The sequence below is a fragment of the Ananas comosus genome, linkage group 15, assembly GCF_001540865.1.
Source record: "Ananas comosus cultivar F153 linkage group 15, ASM154086v1, whole genome shotgun sequence".
NCBI lineage: Eukaryota > Viridiplantae > Streptophyta > Magnoliopsida > Poales > Bromeliaceae > Ananas > Ananas comosus.
The window spans coordinates 8,133,754-8,158,237 of NC_033635.1; the positions used below are offsets into that span (position 1 = coordinate 8,133,754).

The 24,484-nt window shown below is 40.0% G+C and overlaps 2 protein-coding genes and 1 long non-coding RNA gene across 5 annotated transcripts; 2 read left to right on the forward strand and 1 right to left on the reverse strand.

The window, feature by feature from the left end:
• LOC109721008 lies at nt 8,155–9,587 on the reverse strand. Its single transcript, XM_020248399.1, has 2 exons — nt 8,626–9,587; nt 8,155–8,458 (listed from the first exon to the last, which is right to left on the reverse strand). Exons 1-2 carry the CDS (start codon nt 9,289–9,291, stop codon nt 8,372–8,374), a joined length of 753 nt encoding a protein of 250 aa, XP_020103988.1. The 5' UTR covers nt 9,292–9,587; the 3' UTR covers nt 8,155–8,371.
• LOC109721783 lies at nt 15,333–17,268 on the forward strand. 3 transcript variants are annotated; one of them, XR_002219292.1, is made up of 6 exons: nt 15,333–15,538; nt 15,784–15,874; nt 15,944–16,036; nt 16,120–16,200; nt 16,319–16,383; nt 17,230–17,268. It is a non-coding gene; the product is annotated as an uncharacterized LOC109721783 (long non-coding RNA). The 3 variants fall into 3 exon arrangements; XR_002219290.1 differs by having other exon boundaries at nt 16,133–16,200; XR_002219291.1 differs by having other exon boundaries at nt 16,133–16,200; nt 16,322–16,383.
• Nucleotides 19,219–19,641, forward strand: LOC109721060 (uncharacterized protein C6G9.01c). The gene has a single exon (XM_020248478.1). It carries the CDS (start codon nt 19,219–19,221, stop codon nt 19,639–19,641), a length of 423 nt encoding a protein of 140 aa, XP_020104067.1.

Genomic DNA, 24,484 nt, shown 5'->3' on the forward strand with positions numbered 1-24,484 from the left:
GGGCATTCTTCGAGTACGAAGACCGGACCCTTTAGAGGGACCGGACCCCGAGAGCAAGGTTGCGCACAGAATAGCAGTCTGCCATTTTCCACGCGTACGGGGACCGGTCCTTCCTAAGGGACCGGACCCCGAGAGCACAAAAATTCTGAAAAATGCAGAATTTCATCCACTTGCTCTCCAAGGTCCTTCCTCAATGCACTTAAGCCGTTTTCGACGCCTTCGGCCTTTCCGAAGCATCCCTAACCAACTCTCAATCAATTTTGATCGAAAGTTCGGTTTCACGTATCGAGGATTCACTTCCGTACATCCTCCCCTCCTTAAAAGGAGTTTCGTCCTCGAACTAACCCAAACTTAAACTTAAACTTAAACCATACCTCAACTCACTTGTAATATACTAAAATTTCTGGGTTACAATGCTAACAATGATCTGGGTGATCAAAGAGAAGTTTGACTTGGATGTGCATTATTCCCGAGTTGGATGTGCATTATTCCCGAGTCATTGCTTCCTGAAATGAAGCAACTCGCATTAGCTACACGACCAACATTGCTTAACCATACCCAATCCGGCGAAAGCAACTTATGTATCCATCCTCACTCTAAAGCATTATGTCGTCGGCCGCCCGACACAACACACGGAGTAAAGAACAAACATCCATTTAAACTTAGCCCCCTAATCACATTAGAGACATCCCAACTTGACCCAATTACATGTTTTCGCTAAATTTGATCCAACGTCGCTCACGCTCCCTAGATCCTTAAGGTTTTCCAATCCTAAGGGTCTCTAGGTCCATTCCTATTTTTTCACTTTAGGCTCTGATACCACTATATCTATCACGCCCCGAGACCGATCCCTTTGGCCAGTCCGGGCACGTCGATCAGACGCCGAACAGACAGAGCTTCCCCTGTCCGCCCAAGACTCAGCACATGTACAATTCAAGCAAAGAGAATACACAAGCGGAAACATACATAATGGCTTACACGAGGTTAAACAATAGCCGAAGTGAAAGAATACTAAACTATACAAGTATAAAGGTTAACTTTAAACCCTTTACAAGCATTCAAACTTTACATTCACAATTCTTTTACCATATACATGCTTTTCATCATTTCTTTCTTTACATCACAATTTTATCAAAATGGGCTTTTACATTTAACATCTATGATCATCGAATACAAAAGATGCTACAAGGGTGTGCTACTAGCAAAATATGAAACCCAACTCGGGTGGTCACTGTCTACGGCGCGATACCTTTACCGCGGTCGCTCGCCGGCTCGCTCGGTCCCGGTTCTGTAAAAATAGTGGGGTGAGAACTACAACGAAGTTTCCAGTAGGTTCGGCTCCAATCTCGCCGACTTTCCCACTAGGTCTAACTCAGGCATAATAAAAGAAATAAACAGATAGATAGTAACCAAGCTATACAAATGCAGTTAATATGCCTGAACAAAATAATCATTGATTATGCTCAATTGAATTACTCATGCTGAATGCAAGTTCTCAATCTCGAAACCCAATCTCATGACTAACCCGGAGGCGTCGCCCTCAATAAACTTACCAACTCGTAATCCCAATTGTCGGGCGAGACTACTACAACCCGACAGGGACCGTCATCTGCGGAGACTACTACACCCAGTGATGACTACTTCGGAGCTCATCGCTCGAGGGGGTGCAACCGCCCTCAAGCCAAGACGTAAGGCGAGTATGATCTAATCCTTAACTATAAGGATGTAAGCTCAATCCATTTCTTAACTATAAGGAAACAATGCATTCATGACCCTTAACTCTAAGGTTGTTATGTCATAATACCAATCTCTCACATGCACTTGCATTTTCTACTTTCTTTAGTGTCATTTACACTGCATGTTCTTTGTTCTCAACTCTAGCATTCAATATTCATTAATGCCACTCATGTTCTCTAAATGCCACACGCACTAACTCTAGTGTTCCAATGCTCTAGCATTTAAGTTCATATTCAGGCCATGCACTAACTCTAGTGTTCATGCCACACACTAACTCTGGTGTTCCTTGCATTTACTAATGTCAGTCGATCTACATGTCATAGTGTCACATTGTTCTTTACCTCAACTAGGATTTGTATCTCCAATCATGCATACATAGGGTACATAGGTTCTCAACAATCTCATAATGCATTTGTACTCACAACATGCAAACATTCACATGAATATCATCTTAATCACCCTACAATGCATGCAACAATACTTGCTAATATGCTCAATAAGTGACACATTAGACATAAAAGGAATTTCAAAGAGTTTGGAAAGCACTACCCACCTCGTAGGCTTGCTAAGGTGCTTAGGTTCGAGTTTCATGATTTTTAGCCGCCTATTTACTTGCATGCGGCAAAACGAAGCCAAATTAGGCTTTTTCGCTCATCACTTCCCACAGACTTTTTGTAACAATGTGAACTCTCGAAATCCGAGGGTTGCACCTCGTCTAGAATCGACTAAGGGTCGAATGGATAAGCTTTGAAAAAGCTAAGGATGCACGAAAGCCGAGAAGTACATTGGAATGGAGTCCGCGAGAGCAAATAATGCAATCAGCATTTTTTGGGCTGAAGTTGCTCTTGGGGAACGGTCTGTGGAGGTGAGANCCTTATGCAATCTGGATTGATATCCGTTCCTTGTTGGAACATTCGTTGATTGTTTGGATTGCGACGCCTTGGACGTACTGGGGAGACTCTGTCCGCGTACAGGGGAATTCCCGGTCCGTTCGGCGGTCTGTCGGTGGCGCCGCGACCCGGTCCAAATTGGCGGTTGGTCGCGGGGCGTGACACTTTTTGTATCGACGAACCAAGCGCACGAACGTGTCGGAAACACCCCTAATTAGGTTTCTATAAAATCAATTTTGATCTAAACCTATCCAATGCGAAAGCCCCAATTTGGGTGCCCTAGCTCATCATATATCAAAACCCTTGTTTTGATCTCTACCACAAGCAAAAACAAGCTTGTTAACACCTAGAGGTTCCATTAAATCCATTCCTAGCCCATTCAAAACCCATACTAGGGTTCTACCATGAGAGGGGGAAGAAGCTTACCTCTAAGCTTTCCTTTCCTCAAGCTAATGGTGAAGGAAAAGGACTTACTTCACTCCTTTGTCTTCTTCTCCACCTTCTTCTTCTTCTCCTTCTTCTTCTAGAGAGAGAGAGAGAGAGCTTTGAGTGTGTGAGAGGGAGAGAAATGAGAGAAAAGAGCTTTCATACCCCTTACATAACCCACATGATGCATAATTGCTTACCTCTTAGAAGCTTCAATCTAGGTTCAAAACCCTCTAGGTTCCAAGATCTTTCCTCAACTATACTCCAAATCCAAGCTCCAAGCTTGTTCTCCACCCTTCTCAGCTCAGGGAAGAGCCCTAGGGGCGTGGGGGCACATATAGAAGTGTCATAATGCAAATACACCCCTGTAGTTTCGACCATTCAGAATCTGTCACTGCGTACCGGTACACGGGCCCGCATACCGGTACACCTCCCACGAAAATGCCAAACCCGAGCCTCGAGTTTGCCTCAAAACTGCCTGTGTACCGATACACGAGCCTGCGTACCGGTACAACCATCAACCCTGTACCGATACGGCCATCAACCCTGTACTGGTACACGGCCCAATGAAAGCTACCCCAGAGCTAACCAAAAATTCGACTTTTCGGGTTTTGGTACTAAGCTTTAGACCTCACTTCTCGGGCTTCGAATCATAGGTCGGAACACTGTCAACGACTCACCAGAAAGTCTGGAAAAGCTCAGGACACATCCAATCACTCGAACCAATTTGCAAAGGTCCAGTGTGTTACAATTGTTCCTGGTTGGAACCTCGCGCTTTGTATGGATTGTGATGCCTAGGATGTATAGGAGAAACTCTGTTCGTTCGGCGGTCTGTCGGCGTGCCCGAATCCAACCAAATAGGCAGGTCACGGAGCGTGACAATACAAGTCCGGATTTGCACAAAAGATTTGCAAATTATACTATTTTATAGTACATTGCGATGCTACTTTTGGTCAAGGAGGTGCAAGCGACGAAGGGCGCTACCCACAAACGCAAGCGATGCGGCGGCGGGGGATGTGGCTCGCATCTTAGTCGTCCTAAGTGGTTGTGGCCGCGGCGGCGGCGTCGAGAGCTCTTCTTCGTCGCGTTTATTTTGGCGACACAGCCGGTCGTTGCGGGGGGCGGAAATTAAAGTCGTCCTTGTTGGCGGCAGTGGTCGTTCCGACCGCGACCGCGACGGATGGGGAGAGTGCTAGAAATTAAAGTCATCTTCCACTTCTCCTCTGCAAACGCAGCGGATACTGACAGGCTTCCATGGAGGAGAGAGAGTGCTGGATTATACTGTTGACCGGTGGAGATTGCACTGGAGCGAGCCGAAGGATGCACTGTTAGAAGGGCTGGTGTACTAATTTCCCTCGCGTTGCTCCTTCGCGTTGCACTATTATACCTATTGCGAGGTGCGCAGTTTTTGTCATTTAGCTTCAGCTTATTTAATTTCTTAAAGCCGAACAGTAAACAGCGGGGCCAGCAAATAGCGAGACCGCTTTGGTTCTGGTCCCGAGGAGGGCGAGGTTGCGTAAAGGGTAAGGGGCGCATTTAATGCCTGCCAGGACCGTACGGCAGGGTATACGTATTTCAAGGAATATGCGCAAGGCGTTTGTATACGAGGGGCATTTTGGTCCGACGGCTGAAAAATCGGACCGAATCTGTAAAAACGAAAAAGGTGGCCTACTTTTGCAAAAGCGCAAGACTAGTGAAATTTTTATGCAAATTGGCCTTTTTTTATATACGTGTAATTTTTATTGGAGTCATTCTTACTAGAACAACTTATGTTATATTTTATATGATTTAAAACAATTTTATTGTTTACAAATATATTGCTAATTTTGTTTGTAGACAACATGTATTGCATGAGTATTTAGCTAGTACTTGAATAAAAAAGGGTTAATTTCATATTGGTTTCTACAAACATAGTGAATAGTAAATATATCTCTACAAAGCTCAATTTTTATATGTTACTCCTACAAAAGTCCTGATTTTTTAAATATATCTCTGCCGTTAGAATTCACTAGAAAATTTTAGTTAATTATAGGTTAAATACTTCATTTTGATTAGTTTTTTATATTTTTACCACTCTTCTATTATATTGTTATGATTTTTGGTGTGACATATTTATAAAAATAAAATTAAAAATATAAACGGTTCTCTAATAATTCTTCAACGATAACAAATCAGATAAATATATTTAAAACATTAAAGCGTTTTGCACGAAAAATATATAAAAATTAAATTTTATAATAATATATTTATTATTTATTATATTTGTAGGAAGATACATAAAATTAAGGGTAACTTCAAATACCCTCCTGTGGTTTCACACTTTCTCACTTTAGGATTCTGTGGTTTAAAGTGTATCAAGTTAGCCTATGTGGTTTCGCACTTTTTCACTTTAGTATCCTGTGGTTTAAAGTGTATTAAGTTAGTACTCTGTGGTTTTATTTTAATTCTTTTATTATTGATTTTACTAATTTTTTTCGTTAAAGCAGTGACAAAGTTAAAACCAAAGAGTACTAAAATGAATATTCGATAAATCTAGATAGAGTATTTAAATTTTTATATATAATTTAATAAAATATTAACAAAAAATCTAACGAAAAATAAAATAAAATTATAGAATACTAACTTGATACACTTCGAACTGTAGAGTACTAAAATGATAAAGTGCAAAATCACGGAGTGATTTTTGAAGTTTTTTTATAAAATTAACCCTTTTCTGAAACCGCCCATCTCGCTGCGACTCGGATTCGTTAAGAGGCATAATAATTCCCTACAGCGTCCGGAGATGTGCAGTTATTGCGAGAAGAGAAGACAAATGAAGAGAAGCCGTCCGTCCTCGAAAGCGGCGCCGAAACTTCGTACGCGTCGCCCGAATCAAAAACATTTTCCACCGATAGTCGTTTCCTCGCCTACGAGTCTACGACCCAGTCCGTCCCAGCGCATCCCGGATAGATCAAGTCATTGTCGTCACAGTTATTATTAGATTACTTAAAGTAAAATACTACTTGCATATTTGTCTCTCTATTTTTTTTTTTAGCTCATATTTATTTTGTCATTAATAATATGTTCAAAAAATTATATTTAACTTCTCTTGATTTAGGTTTTTTCGGATTAATTGTATACAGATTTTCGCAAACATGATGAATTACAGATATATTCTTATAAAATTTAATTTTCATAAGTTATTCGTACAAAAGTCCTAATGTATTCAGATATGTCCTCCTGATTAGCATTCGTTACAGAACTGTTTATTTTTTAACAGTAAATTCGTGAAATGATATTTTTGGCCTTACAAATATGTTACTTTAAAAGCTCTAGTTGGTATATGTTCGTAAAAATACCCTCACAAATGTCCTTTTTTTCCGTTTTCTTCCTTTTCGGACTGCCGGAGCGGGCAGCGGCGGAGCTTGCCGGAGTTACGGCCGACGAGGATGAGGCTGAGGCCCGTAGCGACGAGGCAGAGGGCGAAGGTGCGGCCGATTCGAATAAAAAGGAGGAAAAGGAAAAAGGAGGAGGAAAAGGAGAATAAGAAGAAGAAGAAGAAGAAGTAGTGGAAGAGGAAGCGGAAGAAGAAGAAGATGAAGAGGAACAGAAAGAGGAAGAAGAAGGAAAAAATTATCAATTTATCTTATTAATTAATCATGATTAGGTATTTTAATTGTGGTTAACTAAATTTCTTTAACGAATCCTAACGGCAGGAACATATCTGAATATATTAGGACTTTTGCAGGATAACGTATGAAAGTTGAACTTTGTAGGAATATATCTGCAATCCATCATGTTTGCGGGGACCCGTATGCAATTAACTCTTTTTTTTTTTTGGTTATTTTGTAGTTTAACATTTTATGGTTATTTTACTATTCCATTTGATTATAAATATTTTTAATAAAAATATAGATAAAATTATAAAATAATTAAGTAAATTTTCAATCTTAGAATGACAAGGTAAAAAGGAGCTAAATCACATGGAGTTAAATTGAAGTTTGNGGTAATATTATTATTTTCTATTTATAACTACTAACTATTCCTCTTATTTTCAAAAACCATCCAAACGTAATTTTTCTAGTTCCAGCTTATACTCACAATTTCACCCAAACAAAAAAATACTCTTGTTTCTATAAAAATCCATACTTGTACCTATCCCCGGTATAACTAGTTCCTACTAATTTCCGAACCAAACGGAGCCAAAGGCTTCGCGAGCGCCCAGTCCATTCCCCAATCAAGATGACACCCTCATCGCCTCTCTTCGTCGCCGCGAGATCTCCAGTGTAACCGCTACATATCAGCACAACTCTCCGACCGCGACCTGTGGAGCCCACACGTCCACTCGAAACGGACGACCCACCACCGCTAAAAAAGAACTTGCGGCTGGAGCCCCTGGTTCCGATGCTTGCCGCGTGGACAAGCGCCGTCGCGGCATGCATCTGGGCGCTCCTTCCCACAGCGTTTAAAAAATTAAATAAAAAATAAAAGAAAACTATAGTTTTTGAAAAAAAAATATTAATATAAAAAAATGTACATATAAAAAGTTTACTTATTACAGTATAATAAAGTATATTTCTTAACATATAAAAAATAAAAAATAAAAAAGCTTGAATTAAACAAAAAAAAAATGTTACTGTTTAATTGAAAAATAAAAATTAGAATCGGCCACTGAGAATATAGTACTTAACTGCAACCTAAACAAATTTAGTAAATATTTCAAGTGAAAACAATGGAAACCCTATTTATTACTTTTTTACATCCTTTTGATTTAATTAATAATTGAGCTCTATATTTTTTAATGACTATTTATAAATTTTATCTTTCAATTAAACAATCAAATATAAATTTTTATTTAATAAGTTTTTTCCTTCTGATCTTTTTCAAAAAAATATATACTGTAAATAAGTTATTTATAAATGCACTTTCTTCTTGTATTATGTTTTATTTAATTTTTTTTATTTTTATTTCTTAACTTTTATCCAGCCATGTTTTTTTTTCCACCACCGGGAGACGGTGGAAGCCCACCAACTCCCCCCAAGAAAAGAAACAAATAAATGAATTGGAAAAGAAAAAGAAGAGCAGAAAGAGGAGAGAGATTCGCCACGACCTTCGGCGCATGATAGCAAGCCAACAACTTTACTTTCGGCCTAAGGAAAGTTATGAGAAAAAGAAAAAAATAAAAAAAAGGAGTAAAGAGTAATGCCCAAAACAAAGCAAATATCCAAGTAGAAGCTCGCTACAAATCTTAAAATTAATAAAAAAAAAAAAAAGAAAAGAAAAAAAAAATTTCCACACTTGTCTTTCCTTTTTTTCTCTCAATGGAGGTCGGTGATCGCTCAGAGGTTAACTCCGTCGACGCCGCACTGCTTGTCGGTCAGCGACTGCCTCCTCGGACTGATCGCGATCGCGCAATCCACCGACACCTGAGTCACGGTCATAATCAATTTTAAGTTTTAAATTTTATGCAACTGATCAATTCGAACCACTCGTCAATTTTCCAAAAATTACAAAGAAAGAAAGAAAGGGAAAAAAAAAAAAAAAGGGGTGAAGGAGAGAGAGGATTTTGATTTTGTTTCGACATTATACATACCCGGACTCTGGGGGAGGTGAATCCGAGGAGGCGGATGTTGGCGTCGACGTCGCCGGTGAGGCGGAGGTCGACGCGGTCGTTGAGGGCGGCGTCGCGGAGGAGGTCGAGGGCGTCGGACTGGAGGACGTTGAAGCGGTCGACGCTGAAGCGAGTCTGGACCAGGCGGGTGGAGTGGGCCGGCTGCTCGAAGCCCGGCACGGCCGCCACCCCCAGCGGCACCCCGCGGTACATCACGTCGAACGCCGTCGGCCCGTACCGGATCCCCACCTTGTTCGGGTTCTCCGCCGTGAACAGCAGCGTGATGTTCAAGGACAAGTACGCCGAACTAGAATCAGAAGGAGACGAGGAGGAGGAGGAGGAGGAGGGGGAGGCGACGAGGAGGTACTGGACAGAGACCTGCTGGAGGTCGAACTGGGGCTTGCGGGGCTTGACGACCAGCACGACCACCAGCACCACGGCGACGGCCAGGAGGGCGAGGAAGGTCAGCAGAAGGAAGAGGCAGCAGCAGCACCCCTTCAGAGAAGCAGACCCCCCGCCGCCGCCCCCGGCCCCGGCCCCCTCGTAGTAGGAGGAGGAATACGGGCGGTGAGGCCGGCCCGACGCGTAATGCGGCTGCCGTCGCTGCTGCTGCTGCTGCTGCTCGCCGTTGACGGTTCGAGTCGTCATCGCCGCCGCCCCCCGGCCGGTTCGTCGGCTTTGATTTGTAGCTAGCTAGGCTAGCTTGAGAAAAGTGGATAGGCGGTGGGCGATGTTTGTTTAATTCTGAGGGATAGAGAATTTTCTTTTCTTACTTTTGGAGTGGGTTATTATAATAAAGGGTATTATTCCCCTCTTTAATAGTTAAAGTAGTATCAAATGAACGAGTGAAAGGGGAAGAGAGAGGGGGAAGGACGCAGTGGGTGCGTGGTTGTAAGTAAGAGCGTAGTGGGGGCGTGAAAAGAGTTGAGGCAATTGTGGGGTCGGGATTTGGGTAACTTTTCTTCTTTCTTTTTTTTTCGGGATTTGGGTAACTTTTCTTCTTTCTTTTTTTTTTCAATTTTTTTTCCTTTCTAACTCTAGCAGGTTAAACTCACCGTACACTATATTATTAGACATTTTGAATGGAGTAATCCCCAGTCAACAAATATTTTTAACCAATTTACATAAAAAATTTATAAATTTTATATTTTTATAAATATAGGTTATTATTTTAAATTTTATAGATTAGGTTCGAATTGTTAAAATATTGACCAAAATATTTTTTTCTCTTTTTTCTTTTTTTTTTCTTATTGTTCTTCAGAAGCTTCAAATAAGGCTAGATATCGACTAGGGTTGAAGTTCTTCTTTCCAACAAGTCCCAAACCGAGCTCCAAGTCTTCTCCCATGGAGGCAAAAGCACCAAGAAGCAAAAAGGGACAAAAATAAGTGATTAAATTTTAAAAATTCCAACTAAAATGAAGGAGAATCAAAGAAAGGAAGAGAAGGGTTTCCCTACCTTTCTCTCCTCTACTCCAAGCTCAGGGGACCTCCAAAGGGGCGTGGGGTATATGTAGTATTGCTACAAATGTAAAAACACTCATCAGAAACAAGCAGTCTGCGAACTGCACTGCGTACTGGTACCATCGGGCAAAAGTACCGGTACCAAGTCAGCCATACTGCCAACCCGAGCCTCGACTGCGTAGAAAAATGCACTGGTATCGGTACTAGTCCGATGCTGTACCGGTACTCAGCCCTGCTGAGGCAAACCCGAGAGCAACCCAATTTCCTCACTTTTGGGACTTCGGCGTTAAGTTTTAAACCTCGATTCTCGGGGTGCGAGCCATGAGTCGGAACACTGTCTACGACCCTCCAGAAAGTATGCTCGGAACACAAATCGAACACTCGAACCTCGCAATTTGCAAAGGTCCACTGTGTTACATGTTATACCTCACTGGATGTTAGGAAAAAAAAAAAAAAACTTCATCTACCTCCTTCACAATCATACTCACGGTCGGAAGTTTTTCGATCATATCTTGGGGCAATGTTCTTCATTTATCCAACACAAGAAAATCTAGGGCGATGTCCTTGATTGATATAACACGAGTGCAAGAAATATGCTTTAGGACAATACTTCATATGCCTCTTGAGTTAATTGTAAATTTGTTCAGCAATAATTTCTGTTTCTGACCTGTGGTGCTTATCTATAAGCATAATTTTTGTAATTTATAATATAAATTTAATTGAATTATTTAATCACATCTAGATTTTAGTACATGTGCTTTAACATTCCCTCTTCTTTCCGAAGTTACCGTCACTTCTTTTTTGCAGTCTATTGGCCAGATTATAACTGGATTTCTAGACGATGTTTAGTCAACAGTGCCGAATCATCTCTTCGTCTTCTCTAATATATATATTTTGTTTTGATAGTTTTTTCTCCATATTGTTCTCAATAATCAGTAAGATATATAATTTCCTCTTGTTGTTTCTTCCTCTTCCAATCTGATTTTTTTTTTTTATTAAACAGGGATATACCCTATTTGAAAGTTGTTGCTTCCAATCTGTTGGTAGCCGAATTTTCCGACCCTTTGACCCAGTCAAAGATCCTCCTCGGGGAGTGCGTCAAGGTGAGGAACGGCTGCGGATGGTGACCCTCGAAGTTTGCGCCCTTCGACAGATCAAGCGATTCGGCTGACGAGGAATCGGATCAGCCGGGTTCGAAAACCTGTACAGTAAATTCGGTTCGGCTGGGATGAGCCGAATACACAGAACAGGCCGGAACCTAAGCCGGAAGGAGAGCCGAATGGCCAAAAACAACACGAGATTTGGTCGTCCTGAAGAGCCGAAAAGAGATTCTATTGATTGATGGGAAGTACAAGAACGGATATATAGCTTACAGCGGAGTGATGCCCGTAGGGCAGACAGACTCCAGGGTTCTACTTAAAAGGTACTCCTAGGAAAGCAGTAAATGCGAAAAAGAAAAGATTACATTTAGACTACTCCTGGAAAGTAATAAATGCAGGAAAGGAAAGATATGAAAATACAGTGGTCTTCTCGTTCAGGAGAGAGAAAGACTCTTATTACAGGCTTTGAAGTTACTATTTATAGTGATGTCTTCTCAGCTCACATTATTGGTCGGTTGAAAGTAGTTGGGGGAGTGGTTGTAACCATGATCGTGGAAGTTACGCCCACTCCTCATGGAAGTTATGCCTCCGCTTCTCAACCGTTCCCGCCTAAACGCTCTTGACTTTCAGACGCTTTATTGCTGACTCCTGGTGTACCACGTGTCTTTATTTTTTTGGCTCATACATGGGCTTAAGTCGGCATGTTAATTTCAATTTTGGCTGATTAAGGTAACTTAGGTGAGAGATATCCACAAGTAAGCTAATGTCAGTCAGGAACTGAAATATGCAAGATTTCGGATATAGAAATAATATGAGGAATGTTTTCGACGCTTAGTGTTCAAAAATGTTCACGCAGCGGAGTACATTACGATCGACTTGATCGTCTTCGGTGATTGTGAGAGCTCTTGGAGATAATCTTAAGGTATTAATTAGCCCAAAGCACGGAATTTAAAGTTAACTATTTTGTATAAGGTAGCGAATTGTACCGAGATGGACATTTCGATTTGTATGTATTAATGCACTTCAGCTTGTTTTTCAGCAGAGTGGAGACCGGTGTGGAGTGTTTGACGGACCCCTTTGTGATTTGTTGGAGCCTAGTGATAGGTGGGGTTTGACTACTAACACAGAGCAGGTGCAACTCCCTATGTTTCTATATGCCGACTATAGAATTGGTATAGTTGTGTGTTATTTGGATTAATGGTAAGTGGTAAGTGCATGAGCTATAATCAGCTTAGAACATTTGATGTAATTGCCATAGAACATCTATGAAGTTAGAAGAGATTCATGCCATAGTATAATATTAAAGCATAATTAGTAATTCTTGTGAGTTCAGTAGAAAATCAAGAGCTAAGTTATATATTTCTTAAGTAGAGAACCATTATGATGGTTTGAAATATGTAGACGATGATTTTGCTTGCTTTGTATTGTGCTCATTCGCACACGTTGTGAGGATGATCCTACAAGCGGACACTCCGAGTTTGCATATGGACAGTTGCTCCCCGTGCGGGATTGAGGTGCGAAGTGGATGCCGTGAGTGAGTCTACTACAATGGCCTTAGGCCGAGCAAAGACGGACTATCTTTGGGTAGGCCTGATAAATGAAAGGAAAAACTCTTTGAGAGTGAAAAGTTTACTAAATGACAAAGGCGAAAATCGATGTTATTAGTTAATGACAGTAGTCACTCCCATTCATGCATATATTATTTATGTTCATGATTACAGAAAGTTGCTTATATTTCTTATACAAATGACTTCATTATTATAGAAATTTATACATGTGATTACATGCTCAGTTATTCCATGTTATATATCTTTGCAATTATCGTTTTACTTTCATTTTTTAGTATATCATTAGCCTAGTGGTTGTAATTCGCTGAGGTGGCGGATTACCCACGGGAATATTGGTTTATAGTCTACGCCCATTTTGTTGTTATTTTTACAGAGCATCTACAGGAGAGTTAGGTTAGTGGCAAGGGAAGTCTGTCCTACTAGGACTTGCTAGGGCATGCTAGTTGATCATTTGCTATGCTATGGCGGGAAGGTATGTCCCATATGTATTAGAGAGACCGACATTGTTATCTACTTTTGATATAGACCTGCATGTATATGTACTACTGAGGACCAGATTATAGTTGGACACTTTGCTTTTAGTGAGATTTGAAGTTTATCTCTCTGTTTTCTATTGTGGAGTAATTGTGGACTGATATCTTGCTCTGATATCAGAATAGATTATTTTTCTTTTTATCCTAATCGATTGCTTCTGGTAGACGCTTATATACTACAGTGATATGGGCGCTGATCACGTACGGATATGCTTCGCTTTGATACCCGGGCGTGACAATGTGACTATGGACAATAGTCTCACCCCCGTGTTGTTGTTTTTGGGGGTACAGGTTCACACGCGAGCGGCGCGGCGGCGCGAGGAAAGGGCGTAGCTCCGTAGTTAGCGCCCTACCACAGAGACCAGATAGCAGCACCTTGAGTCAGCTTCTTAGGGGTATAAAAAAAGAAAAGAAAAGAATCGATGTTGTAATATTATGTTTAGAAATCGATTGTATATTTGGAAGTTGAGGATCAATGTAATGAAAAATGCGATGTAAAATGATGAGATGAATGATTGTAATAACATAGGATGTGTTATGTTGTTTGATACCTTCCTTATGCAATCGTTGTTGAAAATTGTTCCTGTTTGGAACCTCTTGTACTTGTATTGATTGCGACGCTTTGAACGTACAGGAGAGACTCTGTCCGCGTGCAGGGGAAACCCTGTCCGTTCGGCGATCTGTTGGCGTGCCCGAATCCGACCAAACAGGCGGGCTCGGGGCGTGACATCATAGGCCCTTATAAGCCTGTCATTGGTTGCTCATTTCGAGTCAATAATTGACTTATTCGGGCAATATTTTCATTGTAGGCTGTGATGGCGGCCAGCACCGCGTCTAATTGAGCGGTACTTTGATGGATATTTTGATCTAAAGTTTGCAGGACTCGGGCCATCTGGCCGAGTGCCTGAATTAGACTCGGCTCTTGATGAGCCGATTGTCCACTAGTCTCACCTCCAACAGGTAGTACCGCCTGATTCTCATTCGCATTTTCGGTGCTACTAGCTTGGTCATTCCTTGAAGGCCTGGAAATGGCTCTATTCCGAAGGTTCATAGCATTATCGTCAGCCATAGGACAAAGTCTAGATTGGGAATACGTGAGCGTGTCCCATCGGGCGTGCCAAAAATTGTTGGTAGCCGAATTTTTCGACCCTTTGACTCAGTCAAAGATCCTCCTCGGGGAGCGTGTTGGGGTGAGGAACGGTTGCGGATGGTGACCCTCGAAGTTTGCGCCCTTCGACAGATCAAGTGATTCGGCTGACGAGGGATCTGATCTGCCGGGTTTGAAGACCTCTGCAGTAAATTCGGTTTGCCTGGGATGAGCCGAATATACAGAACAGGCCGGAACCTAAGCCAGAAGGAGAGCCGAATGGCCAAAAACAACACGAGATTTGGTCGGCCTGAAGAGCCGAAAAGAGATTCTATTGATTGATGGAAAGTACAAGAACGGATATGTAGTTTACAGCGGAGTGATGGTGGTGGGGTAGACAGACTCCAAGGTTCTACTTAAAAGCTACTCCTAGGAAAGCAGTAAATGCGAAAAAGAAAAGATTATATTTAGACTACTCCTAGAAAGTAATAAATGAAGGAAAAGGAAAGATATGAAAATGCGGTGGTCTTCTCGTTCAGGGGAGAGAAAGACCCTTATTATAGGCTTTGAAGTTACTATTTATAGTGATGTCTTCTCAGCCCACATTATTGGTGTAGTACACTAGACTTTAGCAAATTGTGACGCTCGAGTAAGAGGAATGAGATTCGGAACCTTCCTACATGTTCTAAAGGGTCTAAAGTAATTGGGAATAAGTTTGGGAGTGATCGGAGTGTGGGAAGCGAGAAAGTGCATTGTAATTTCGAACTTGGCCTTTTCTGCATTGGTGTACTGGTACAAGCATGATGCTGTACTGGTACAGCAAGCAGCAGCAGCAGCAGCTGCGTGGCAGTCAGGCCATTTTGGTCTTTTAGCCTCCCATGCTTATCTATTAAGCTCAGCTCGACCCCTCCTGCTGCTTAAAAGATGCTGGAGTGCAGAGCATCAGGTTAGGAGGGTTTTCTTCTTCTCTCTCTACGTTTCTTCTCTCTCTAAAAGGAGAATTAAGGGTTTAAGCTTATTCCTTTTCTCTTCTTAATGTTTGCTGTCTTGGGGACTTAGAGCAGCTGTGGGGAAGAGAAAGAGGAGTCTTGGGAGGGTATTTTGGCAACCCTAACTCTGCAGGGAGGTGATCTACAGCTGATTAAGGTAAGTAATCAGTTTTCTCTCATGTATTTTGTGTTGGATTGGGATTGAGTGATGTTTACTTGTTCCTTTACCATCAGCAGAGCTAAGGGGCAGATTTTGGTAATTTAGAGGGATTATTTTTGATAGTAACTTAATTTGGCACTAAAGGGAAAGTAAGTAAATCTGATGCGGGAAACTAATTAACTAATTATATGAGTTTGAGCTATACTAGGCTGAATTGATGTCATTTCTGAAATTATTTTCAGCAAGTGTGCGAGCTATTCTCGGCTATATATGGAGGCTTGGGAGAGCTGATTGTGAATGCTTCAACCTGCGAGAAGTGGAAGTTAAGCTCAGGTCTGAAACTACATGAGAATTTTCACTAAATTAGATGGTCAACATGGTGATAATGAGTAATTGATGCAGTTTGGGAAGGGTATCGTCGCAGCAGGCTTTTTAAACCAAATTGAGCTAAATTTGTGATATAAGGAACTTGGTTGCAGGGCATTCCAACCAAAGGTAAGCTGAAATTTCAGTCAGGAACCTGAATATGCAAGATTTCGGCTATAGGAACTAATATATGAATGTTTGACGCCGCTTAGTGTTTGTTCGCAGCGGAGTTACGATCGACCCTTTGATCGTCTTCGGTTGACTTGTGAGAGCTCTTGGAGACTCATCTTAAGGTATTAAATTAGCCCCAAAGCACGGATTTAAGTTACTATTTTGTACTAAGTGCGAATTGTACCGAGATCGGACATTTCGATTGTTGTATTAATGCCACTTTCACGCCTTGTTTTTCAGCAGAGTTGAGACCGTGTGGAGCTGATTTTGGGACCCCCTTTGGATTGATTGGAGCCTAGTGATAGGTGGGTTTGACCTAACCAGAGCAAGTGAAGCTCCCCTATGTTCTATATGCGACTATAGAATTGGTATAGTGTGTGTATTTGGGATTATGGTAATTGGTAAAGTGCTTGGAGCATATCACTAGAACATTTGATGTAATTGCCATAGAACCTCTATGAAGTAGAGAGCATTCATGCATAAAAGTATTCATGCATAATAGTATTCTTGTTTAGTTCAGTAGAACAACCAAGAGCTAAGTTTATAATGCTTCTATAAGGTAGAGAACCATGTCATGATGTTTGAAATATGTTAGACTATGGATTTTGCTTGCTTGTCATTGTGCTCATTCGCACACGCTTGTGAGGGTAGCTCCCTACAAGCCGGCACTCCGGAGTTGGCCTATGCGACAGTTGCTCCCCCGTGCGGGATTGGGTGCCGAAGTGGATTGCCGTGGGAAGTGCATACTACCATGGGGCCATTAGGCGCGGCGCAAGCCGGACTATCTTGGGTAGGTCCTGATAAATGAAAGGAAAACTCTATTGAGGTGAAAGTACTAAATGACAAAGGGCGAAAATGAATGCTTATTAGTTAAAGTGTACAGTAGTCACTCCACATTCATGCATATATTCATGTTTATGTTCATGATTACAGAAGTTGCTATATCTTCCTTATACAAATGATTCATTATTATAGAAAGTTACTACATGTTGATTACATGCTCAGTATCATGCTTATTATCTTGCAATTATCGCTTTTACTTTCATTTAGTACATCATGAGCCTAGTGGTGTAATTCGCTGAGGCTGGCGGCTTACCCACTGGGAACTATTGTTTATAGTTCTCACGCCCATTTTGTTGTTATTTTTACAGAGCCATCTACAGGAGAGGTTAGGGATCGTGGCAAGGGAGTCGCGTCTAGCTAGACATTGCTAGGGGCATGCTAGTTGATCACCTTGCTACTCGGGCTATGGCCGAGGGTGATGTCCCTATGTATAGAGAGACCGCCATTGTATCTCCTTTTGTAGACCCGTGATGTATATGTACTACTGGGACCAGACTCTATAGTTGTGACACTTTTCTTTTAGTTGAGATTTTGGATTTTATACTCTCTGTTTTCTTATTGTGAGTATTGTGGACTGTATCTTGCTCTGATATCAGAATAGGATTATTTTATCTTTTTACTCCTATCGACTTGCTTCTGGTAGACGCCTTATATACTACAGGTGTATGGCGGGGCTGTGCACGTACCGGATATGCTTCCGCTGATACCCGGGCGTGACAATTGGTCGGTTGAAAATAGTTGGGGGAGTGGTTGTAACCATGATCATAGAAGTTACGCCCACTCCTCATGGAAGTTATGTCTCCACTTCTCAACCGTTCCCGCCTAAACGCTCTTGACTTTTAGGCGCTTTATTGCCGACTCCTGGTGTATCACGTGTCCTTATTTCTGTGGCTTATACGTGGACTTAAGTCGGCGTGTTAATTTCAATTTTGGCATCAACACAATCTGATTTAAAATCCCTCGTTCACCTCTCTTAGGGACCCATTTAGACCCCACAAGTATTCTACTTTGATAGTAGAATAAGGTTGGAAGCTCCTTGGAAGTATTTGCTCTTGGTGATTTCATTTGATGTTAAGTTTTATTTATACTTTTTTTTTCCTAGGACTTCAATGTTTATAAACTTGATTATATATTCATTTATTTAAATGTTTCGATTTTGGATCAATTTCTATATCTTTGTTGGTTTTGGGATTTATTTTCTTTTTCCGTCTATTATGCCTTTTGTTTGGATATGTGTCTAAAATATCACCTTAAACATTAAGCTCAACTGTTAATAAATGCCCACAGATTTCTTCTTTAAACCTCCTGCCTCAAAACAAAAATAAATTGAAGAGATTAATGCTCTTATCCAAATGAAAACTTGCAGGGTTCAAGCATATATAATTAGGACAAAATAAGTCAATGTGGGCATTTGGCCTATTTTTTGAAAAGTAATTTTTTTGTCAAAAAATGATTTTCGACCCAATAAAACATTTGACAAACTCATTTTCAAAATTTAATATTGATTTTTAGAAATTAGTTTTTTAATTTTTGAGACCCAAAATCAGAAATAGTTAAAACCTACTTCTTAAAACTGCTAAAACATCAAATTCTTATTTTGAATTCAGATTCAATTTTTAATTTTAAATTCAAATTTTAATTTTATATTTTAAAATTTGAATTTATATTTCAATTTCTAAATTTCAAATTTTAACTTTTAAAATTTAAAATTTAGATATTAAATTTTAAATTTAAATTTTAAATCTGAACCAAACGCTCTATTGCTTTTAATGAAAATCAACTGTCCAAACTAAAATTATTTCAGTAGAAATTATTTTTCTAAAATCTAGGCTAAACGGGCTCAACCACTAGTAATGCTTTAAAATAGTATTATTGATTATTGATTATATTACTTTACAATTTTGTAGTAAAGATACAGTAAATAATAAGATTATCATATTTTTATTTTTAAATATTATAAATTTTTAATTTAAAAATTTTATCTAATCAAAATAAATTTTTTGTTCTAGTTTTTCTCTTTGTTTAAAAAATAATTAAAATCCGGGTCTGATCGTGAGAACAATAATAACCTGTACGATATCCGGATTTTCATAATAGTCTCTAGTCTTTGTTCGACCCGTTTTTGTTTCGGATTCGAAATTCTTCCTCCACCGGGCACAAATACGGAGAATTATACGTAAGTAGCCGAGATCCGTTTCTGTCCTCCCCTTATTCTCGCAGAGGCAGAGAGCACCGCGGGCTCGCGCTCTCGCATCGACTTCGACTGCGCGCCGCCGCTCTCTTCCTCTGCTCCAAACATGGCGACCACTCTACCCCACAAGAAGAAAAAGCCGTCTCCTCCTCCTCCTCCCGCAGAGCCGAAGAAGCAAACCCTAGGCGCAGGCGGGAGCAAGAAGAAGCCGGGCGACGAGATCGAGGAGATCTTCCGAGGCAGGAAGGCGGAGAAGCGGAAGCAACCCTCATCCTCGTCCTCGTCCTGCTGCCCCAACACCGGCAAAGAAGAAACCCTAAAGGGGACAGGGATGGAGAGAAACAAAAAGGGCGAGAAGAAGAAGAAGAAGAAGGCGAAGAACGGGGCGGCGGAAGATGGAGCGGAGGCCCGGGCGAAGCGGCGGAGGACGGCCGACGGCCTCCTCATATACTCCGAGCGCGAGCTCGGCATCAATCCGGACGCCGGGGGCACGCCGCTCTGCCCCTTCGACTGTTCCTGCTGCTTCTGATCAACTTCCCCTAGAACTCTTGGTTCGTCTTCCTCTTTCCTGCAGAATTTTATGAAATCTTTGTTGTGATATCTGAAGAATGTGTTTGTACTTTCAACTCCCTTTTGATAATTTATTAGATTTGTGTTCTGGGATCCTAGAAAGGATTACTCTGAAATTTGTGCTTCCTGATGAATCGTTCTTGATTCGTATGAGATGCGGAAATTGTAGTAGTAAAATGATGCTTATTTAGGGTATAACTTTTTTTATAATCTGCGTCGAGAATCTATTCTTGTGGTTAGAAATTTAGAAGACAAAATGTTCTACCTCGGGGAGTAACTCGATGAACTTTTGAGTCGACTTCCTTCTCTTCGAAATCGATCACAAGGTCTCATTTTTCCTGCTTAATTTCACCAAGTATGAATTTGAACTTTAGTTTGCTTGATGAGTTGCAATCTTATTCTAAAGCCATATCATGTTTCTAGTAAATGGGTAATTTATTACTGCTAAAGGGCTATTTTGAGATATGTGCTTCCTGAGTGGTATTTAATTTTTATGAGATGCTGAAATTATATCAGTAGAGCGATGCTTATTTTGCATAAAGTTTCTTTTCCGTGATCTAATCAGCAGACAATGTCTTTAGCTATAGAGAACTAACTTGATATGGTGGAGGCTCGGTGCTGCCTGTTGCTTAGAATCTCTTCCAACTGAGCTACAGTAATTATAGTTTTAATTGAAGTCGAGAAGATGAGGGTGAGCAGCTGCTCAAGCTTTGCTTGTTCCTCTCCTTTTGCTGGCAATTAGCCCTGCTTCCTTGTAGTTCAGGATTTGTTCTCTGTACTCATAACTCTGCGGTAAAAAAACATAAATGCTGGATCCGTAAACACAAGCCATGACCTTCACATAAAAATCCTAGAAGTGAATGAATGCTTTTTCTATAAATCTTTACTGAAAAGGATAACCAATATATGATTACTAAGGCTATGTTTTGATGTCAGAATAAGTTATCCAAAGATAATTTATTCGGTATGAGAATTTTTTAGTATGATTGTAAGTAGCAAGGATGCCTTAACTCTTTGTTAGACATGGTGAAGGTGGTAACTATTAGGAGGTTGCATGCCCTATTCTAAGCAAAAATGGGTATCTTTTGAAAGAAGAAGAGTAAGGTTTACTCTTTCTGCTGAGATGTGGTGCCCAACCTATTTGGATATCAGACAAGCTCTTTGGTCCCAATGATTGGCCCTCCTAAGTCCGACCAAGCCGGAACATATCACCTAACAGAGTTCCACAGCCTAGGAGATCACAATGTATACAATATGAAATCTAGCTTCCATAATAGTAATGTAAAACAATCAGCAACTGCATTGTTATGCCATCTTTAGGAGCTTCATCCATATGAAGAGTTTGAAATTTAAAAGTGTCGTGCAAGCGGGTTACTACAATACTAAATTGTTAAAATTACGAGAACAGTATTTGTGATCAGTAGCATTTTTATTATTACACTCTACGTTGATCGATATACAGTTAATGAGATGAATTATAAATATGCTGAAAGTTTATATGAGTAGTTGCCATAAAAAGGCATCTCTTTTCCAAGAAGGAAGTTAACCTATTTAACTGTAGTCGATAAATAAGTAGTTGATGGAGAATAATCGAGGTCTGATATGTAGCTTATTCACCACAAATCTTTTTATTTTTTATTTTTTAAAAATAAGACAACTTCGGCCTCAAAACTATATTTTAGTTACATATATTGGCAGCATCTGTGGAGGAGAGGCTTTGTAAAATCACGCACATGTAGCAGCCAATTCGTGGACGGGACAGCTTTTTATGTTCAAATTTCTATGTTGTGGAAAGTTTCGAGTTTCCATTTCTAACTTGGGGTAGAAGTCCATTAGGAATTTTATTACATTCAAAACCATTACTTCATAGTTTCCTTCTCATGCTAAAGTTATAAAATTCTATGCTAAAGTTATAAAATTCTTTGGTTTATGTCAGATTTAGGGTTAATGGAGTTTCTTGGAATCTTGAGGGATCGACTGTTCACCTTGTAGCTTAATTTGGGATCAATTTAAACCTGTTTATCAATGCAGAGTGTCTCAAGCGGGGTAGAAAATATATGATCTCTTGTATTGTAGTGGCTGGTTAATTGGCAGTTATTGTGAGTGGCAGCAACTACTCAGAAATCAAATCAATCAAACAATCAGCCCTTGGATGTTAGGATATTGAGGACTTACTGCTCCTCATGATTCAGTCTACTCTATAACTATTTTAGTTATTTAGTTTATCAACTACTTTAGGACATATGGTTTCTAAGTGCGGTATAAAGCATAAAGTACTTTGATTCTGGGGTTTCAGAAAATTCCTACTGAACATTTTAGTTGGTTCTTTCCCAGAGCTCCCTTTCATTTGTTGCTTCTTTAGACAGCAAGAGAAAATCCGGAGTTATTCTGAGTGTGTGAATACTTGCCATCAAGGCAGATGAATTTGACACTCCTGTCTATGATAGGAAACTCAATTTCAAGTATTAATTTCTGTGCTTCCCTAAATGGACCTTTTGCTTACAGAACTTGAATCTTAAATACGCTTTCTATGCTCTTGTTTTCTACATTCTCTGCATCCAAGTCCCTTACGATCCCACTAAACTATCAGGGACAATCTGTAGATGCTATTGACCAGGTACATCAAGTGCAGTTTAACTGGAAAAACAAATATTTTGTCGAGCAAGAATCTTTTGAGGCCAAGAGGAATCACAAATGATTTAGCTGGAGCGTGTTGTAACATTTCAAATGAAAATATCAATATTACATGGTAATGATGCAATTTGTTTTGCGGTATGAATAAACACGGGCAGTCCATAAACATGGACGCTCAGAAAACTTGTTAGGCAGGTGGATTCACATTTCTTGCTGCACCTCTTTTAGACATGATTTTCTATGTGAACACTTCAAAGGGCCAAGTTTCATCACATTACACAGTTTGAGGCACATATAGTTCATCGAAAGATGTGAGACAACGGATCTGGATCTGGATGCTACGAAATATTGAGCCCTGGTGATCAACTTGATGTTATCTAAACCAATCAAAAATTCTTATGGAGATAATATACGTTCTTCTAGTCGGTTAAACTAATAAATTGGCTAAAGTAAAGATTGAGATGAATAGAGAAGTAAAAACTATGACATGTAGCATGGTGGTAAATTGGGTAAACATATAGATATTAATTGATGTAGTAGCATCTTGCTTAAATTGAGGCATTGTAGTTGTATTTTTAGTTGTTGCATTTCTAGGGTAGAAATATCTGTTGTTTATCAAAATTATCTACTAATGTTTTTTCTGGACTGAGTGAGTGCAGAATCGATGGTTGCACCTGCTGAAAACTTATTTAAAGTTCTCACCTCATTGTTGTTTATACTTTTTCAGTTCCTAATAACGCCGATGAGGACGAGAGCGCAGCAAGGGTGTTACGGAATAAATAGACTAAGTGAGATAGGGCTTTTTTATAAAATGACCCTTCAAAAAATCGAAATTGGCAAAATGACCCTGCTAAAATTTTATTTGTAAAACTAACCCTCCTTTCGCCACATCGGCGTCACGTTAGGGGTTTCTCACAAAGATGGTGAATTGTTTACCGTCTTTGTAATATTTGTTGTGAAGGCGATGAACCATTCACCGCCTTCACGGCAAAACCCCACACTGCCGCCTTTCCAAGTCCGCCTTTCCTGTGCCCTCGAGAATGTTAGAAAATTGCGTACGGTAAAAACGCAGCGGAAAAAGAAATCAAACAAATTTGATTTTGAAAACTCTCGAGATCCAATATCAAAAACCACGCAATTAGGATCCCTCATATTCTTTAAGATTAAAGAAGAAAAGTAAGATCGAATCTTTATTTTTTTTGCGGATAGATTTTCACCATAATTTGATGATCGTGGAATTGGGTTCTCTTGAAGCTGCACACGCGTTCGGCCTCTATAGGTATCCACACGAGATTCTTGATTTGATTGATGTCCTCACCGGCATGCTAGCTCCCTTGCAAATGGACGTCTTTTTGCTGGAAGATGAAAGAGAGACGAGAAGAGAGATAACGGTTAGGGTTTTCTAAAAGCTTCCATATATTATATAGAGGAATATAATCATCTTTCTAATAATATAATGACAATTAAGGATAAGTACAAATCTAGATTTAAATTTATTGTTTCCTTAATTGGTTAGATCGATCAAATCTTAATTTGATTCGACTTAAATTTTATCTTAACTTGATCATACCAAATTAATAATGCAATATTTACACATAAGTCCTCTTATAATTTACTAACTATTAGTAAATCCTCTCTAGTAACATTTACACTTTATTACCACTAATTTGTAACAATTACAAATTAGTCCAATTATTAACATATTGACAATTAGGTTTTCCAACGATTCAATAATCACGATCTAGCCATCCGATCAATCACAGCCTCTTATGTGTGTGACCCCATAGGTTCTATTCTATTTGGTAGTGAGATATATTTTGATCACTATCAACAATATCACTGAAACTCCTTTCAGTGGATCGGAACAATTTCAACTCAGCCCAATAAGAATTATCGATCATCTAGATAATTCTCATGAGTTCGACAATCTACCAGTGACGTCTAGCAGCATGTAGTGGCATTTCAGTAGAATGGAATACTGAATCTCTTGGTGCAGTTACCGTGTGATACAATCTTTCTATTATGAGTCCCTACTAGACGTAGGTTATGGAATAACTCGTCAAACCCTATCGTCTGTCATATGTTAAATTTATTCTACTCGAGTTTCTAATATCGGAAATCCTTTTCCGCTATTAACTCTGCCCTGGCCAAGGTTTTCAAAATTCGGT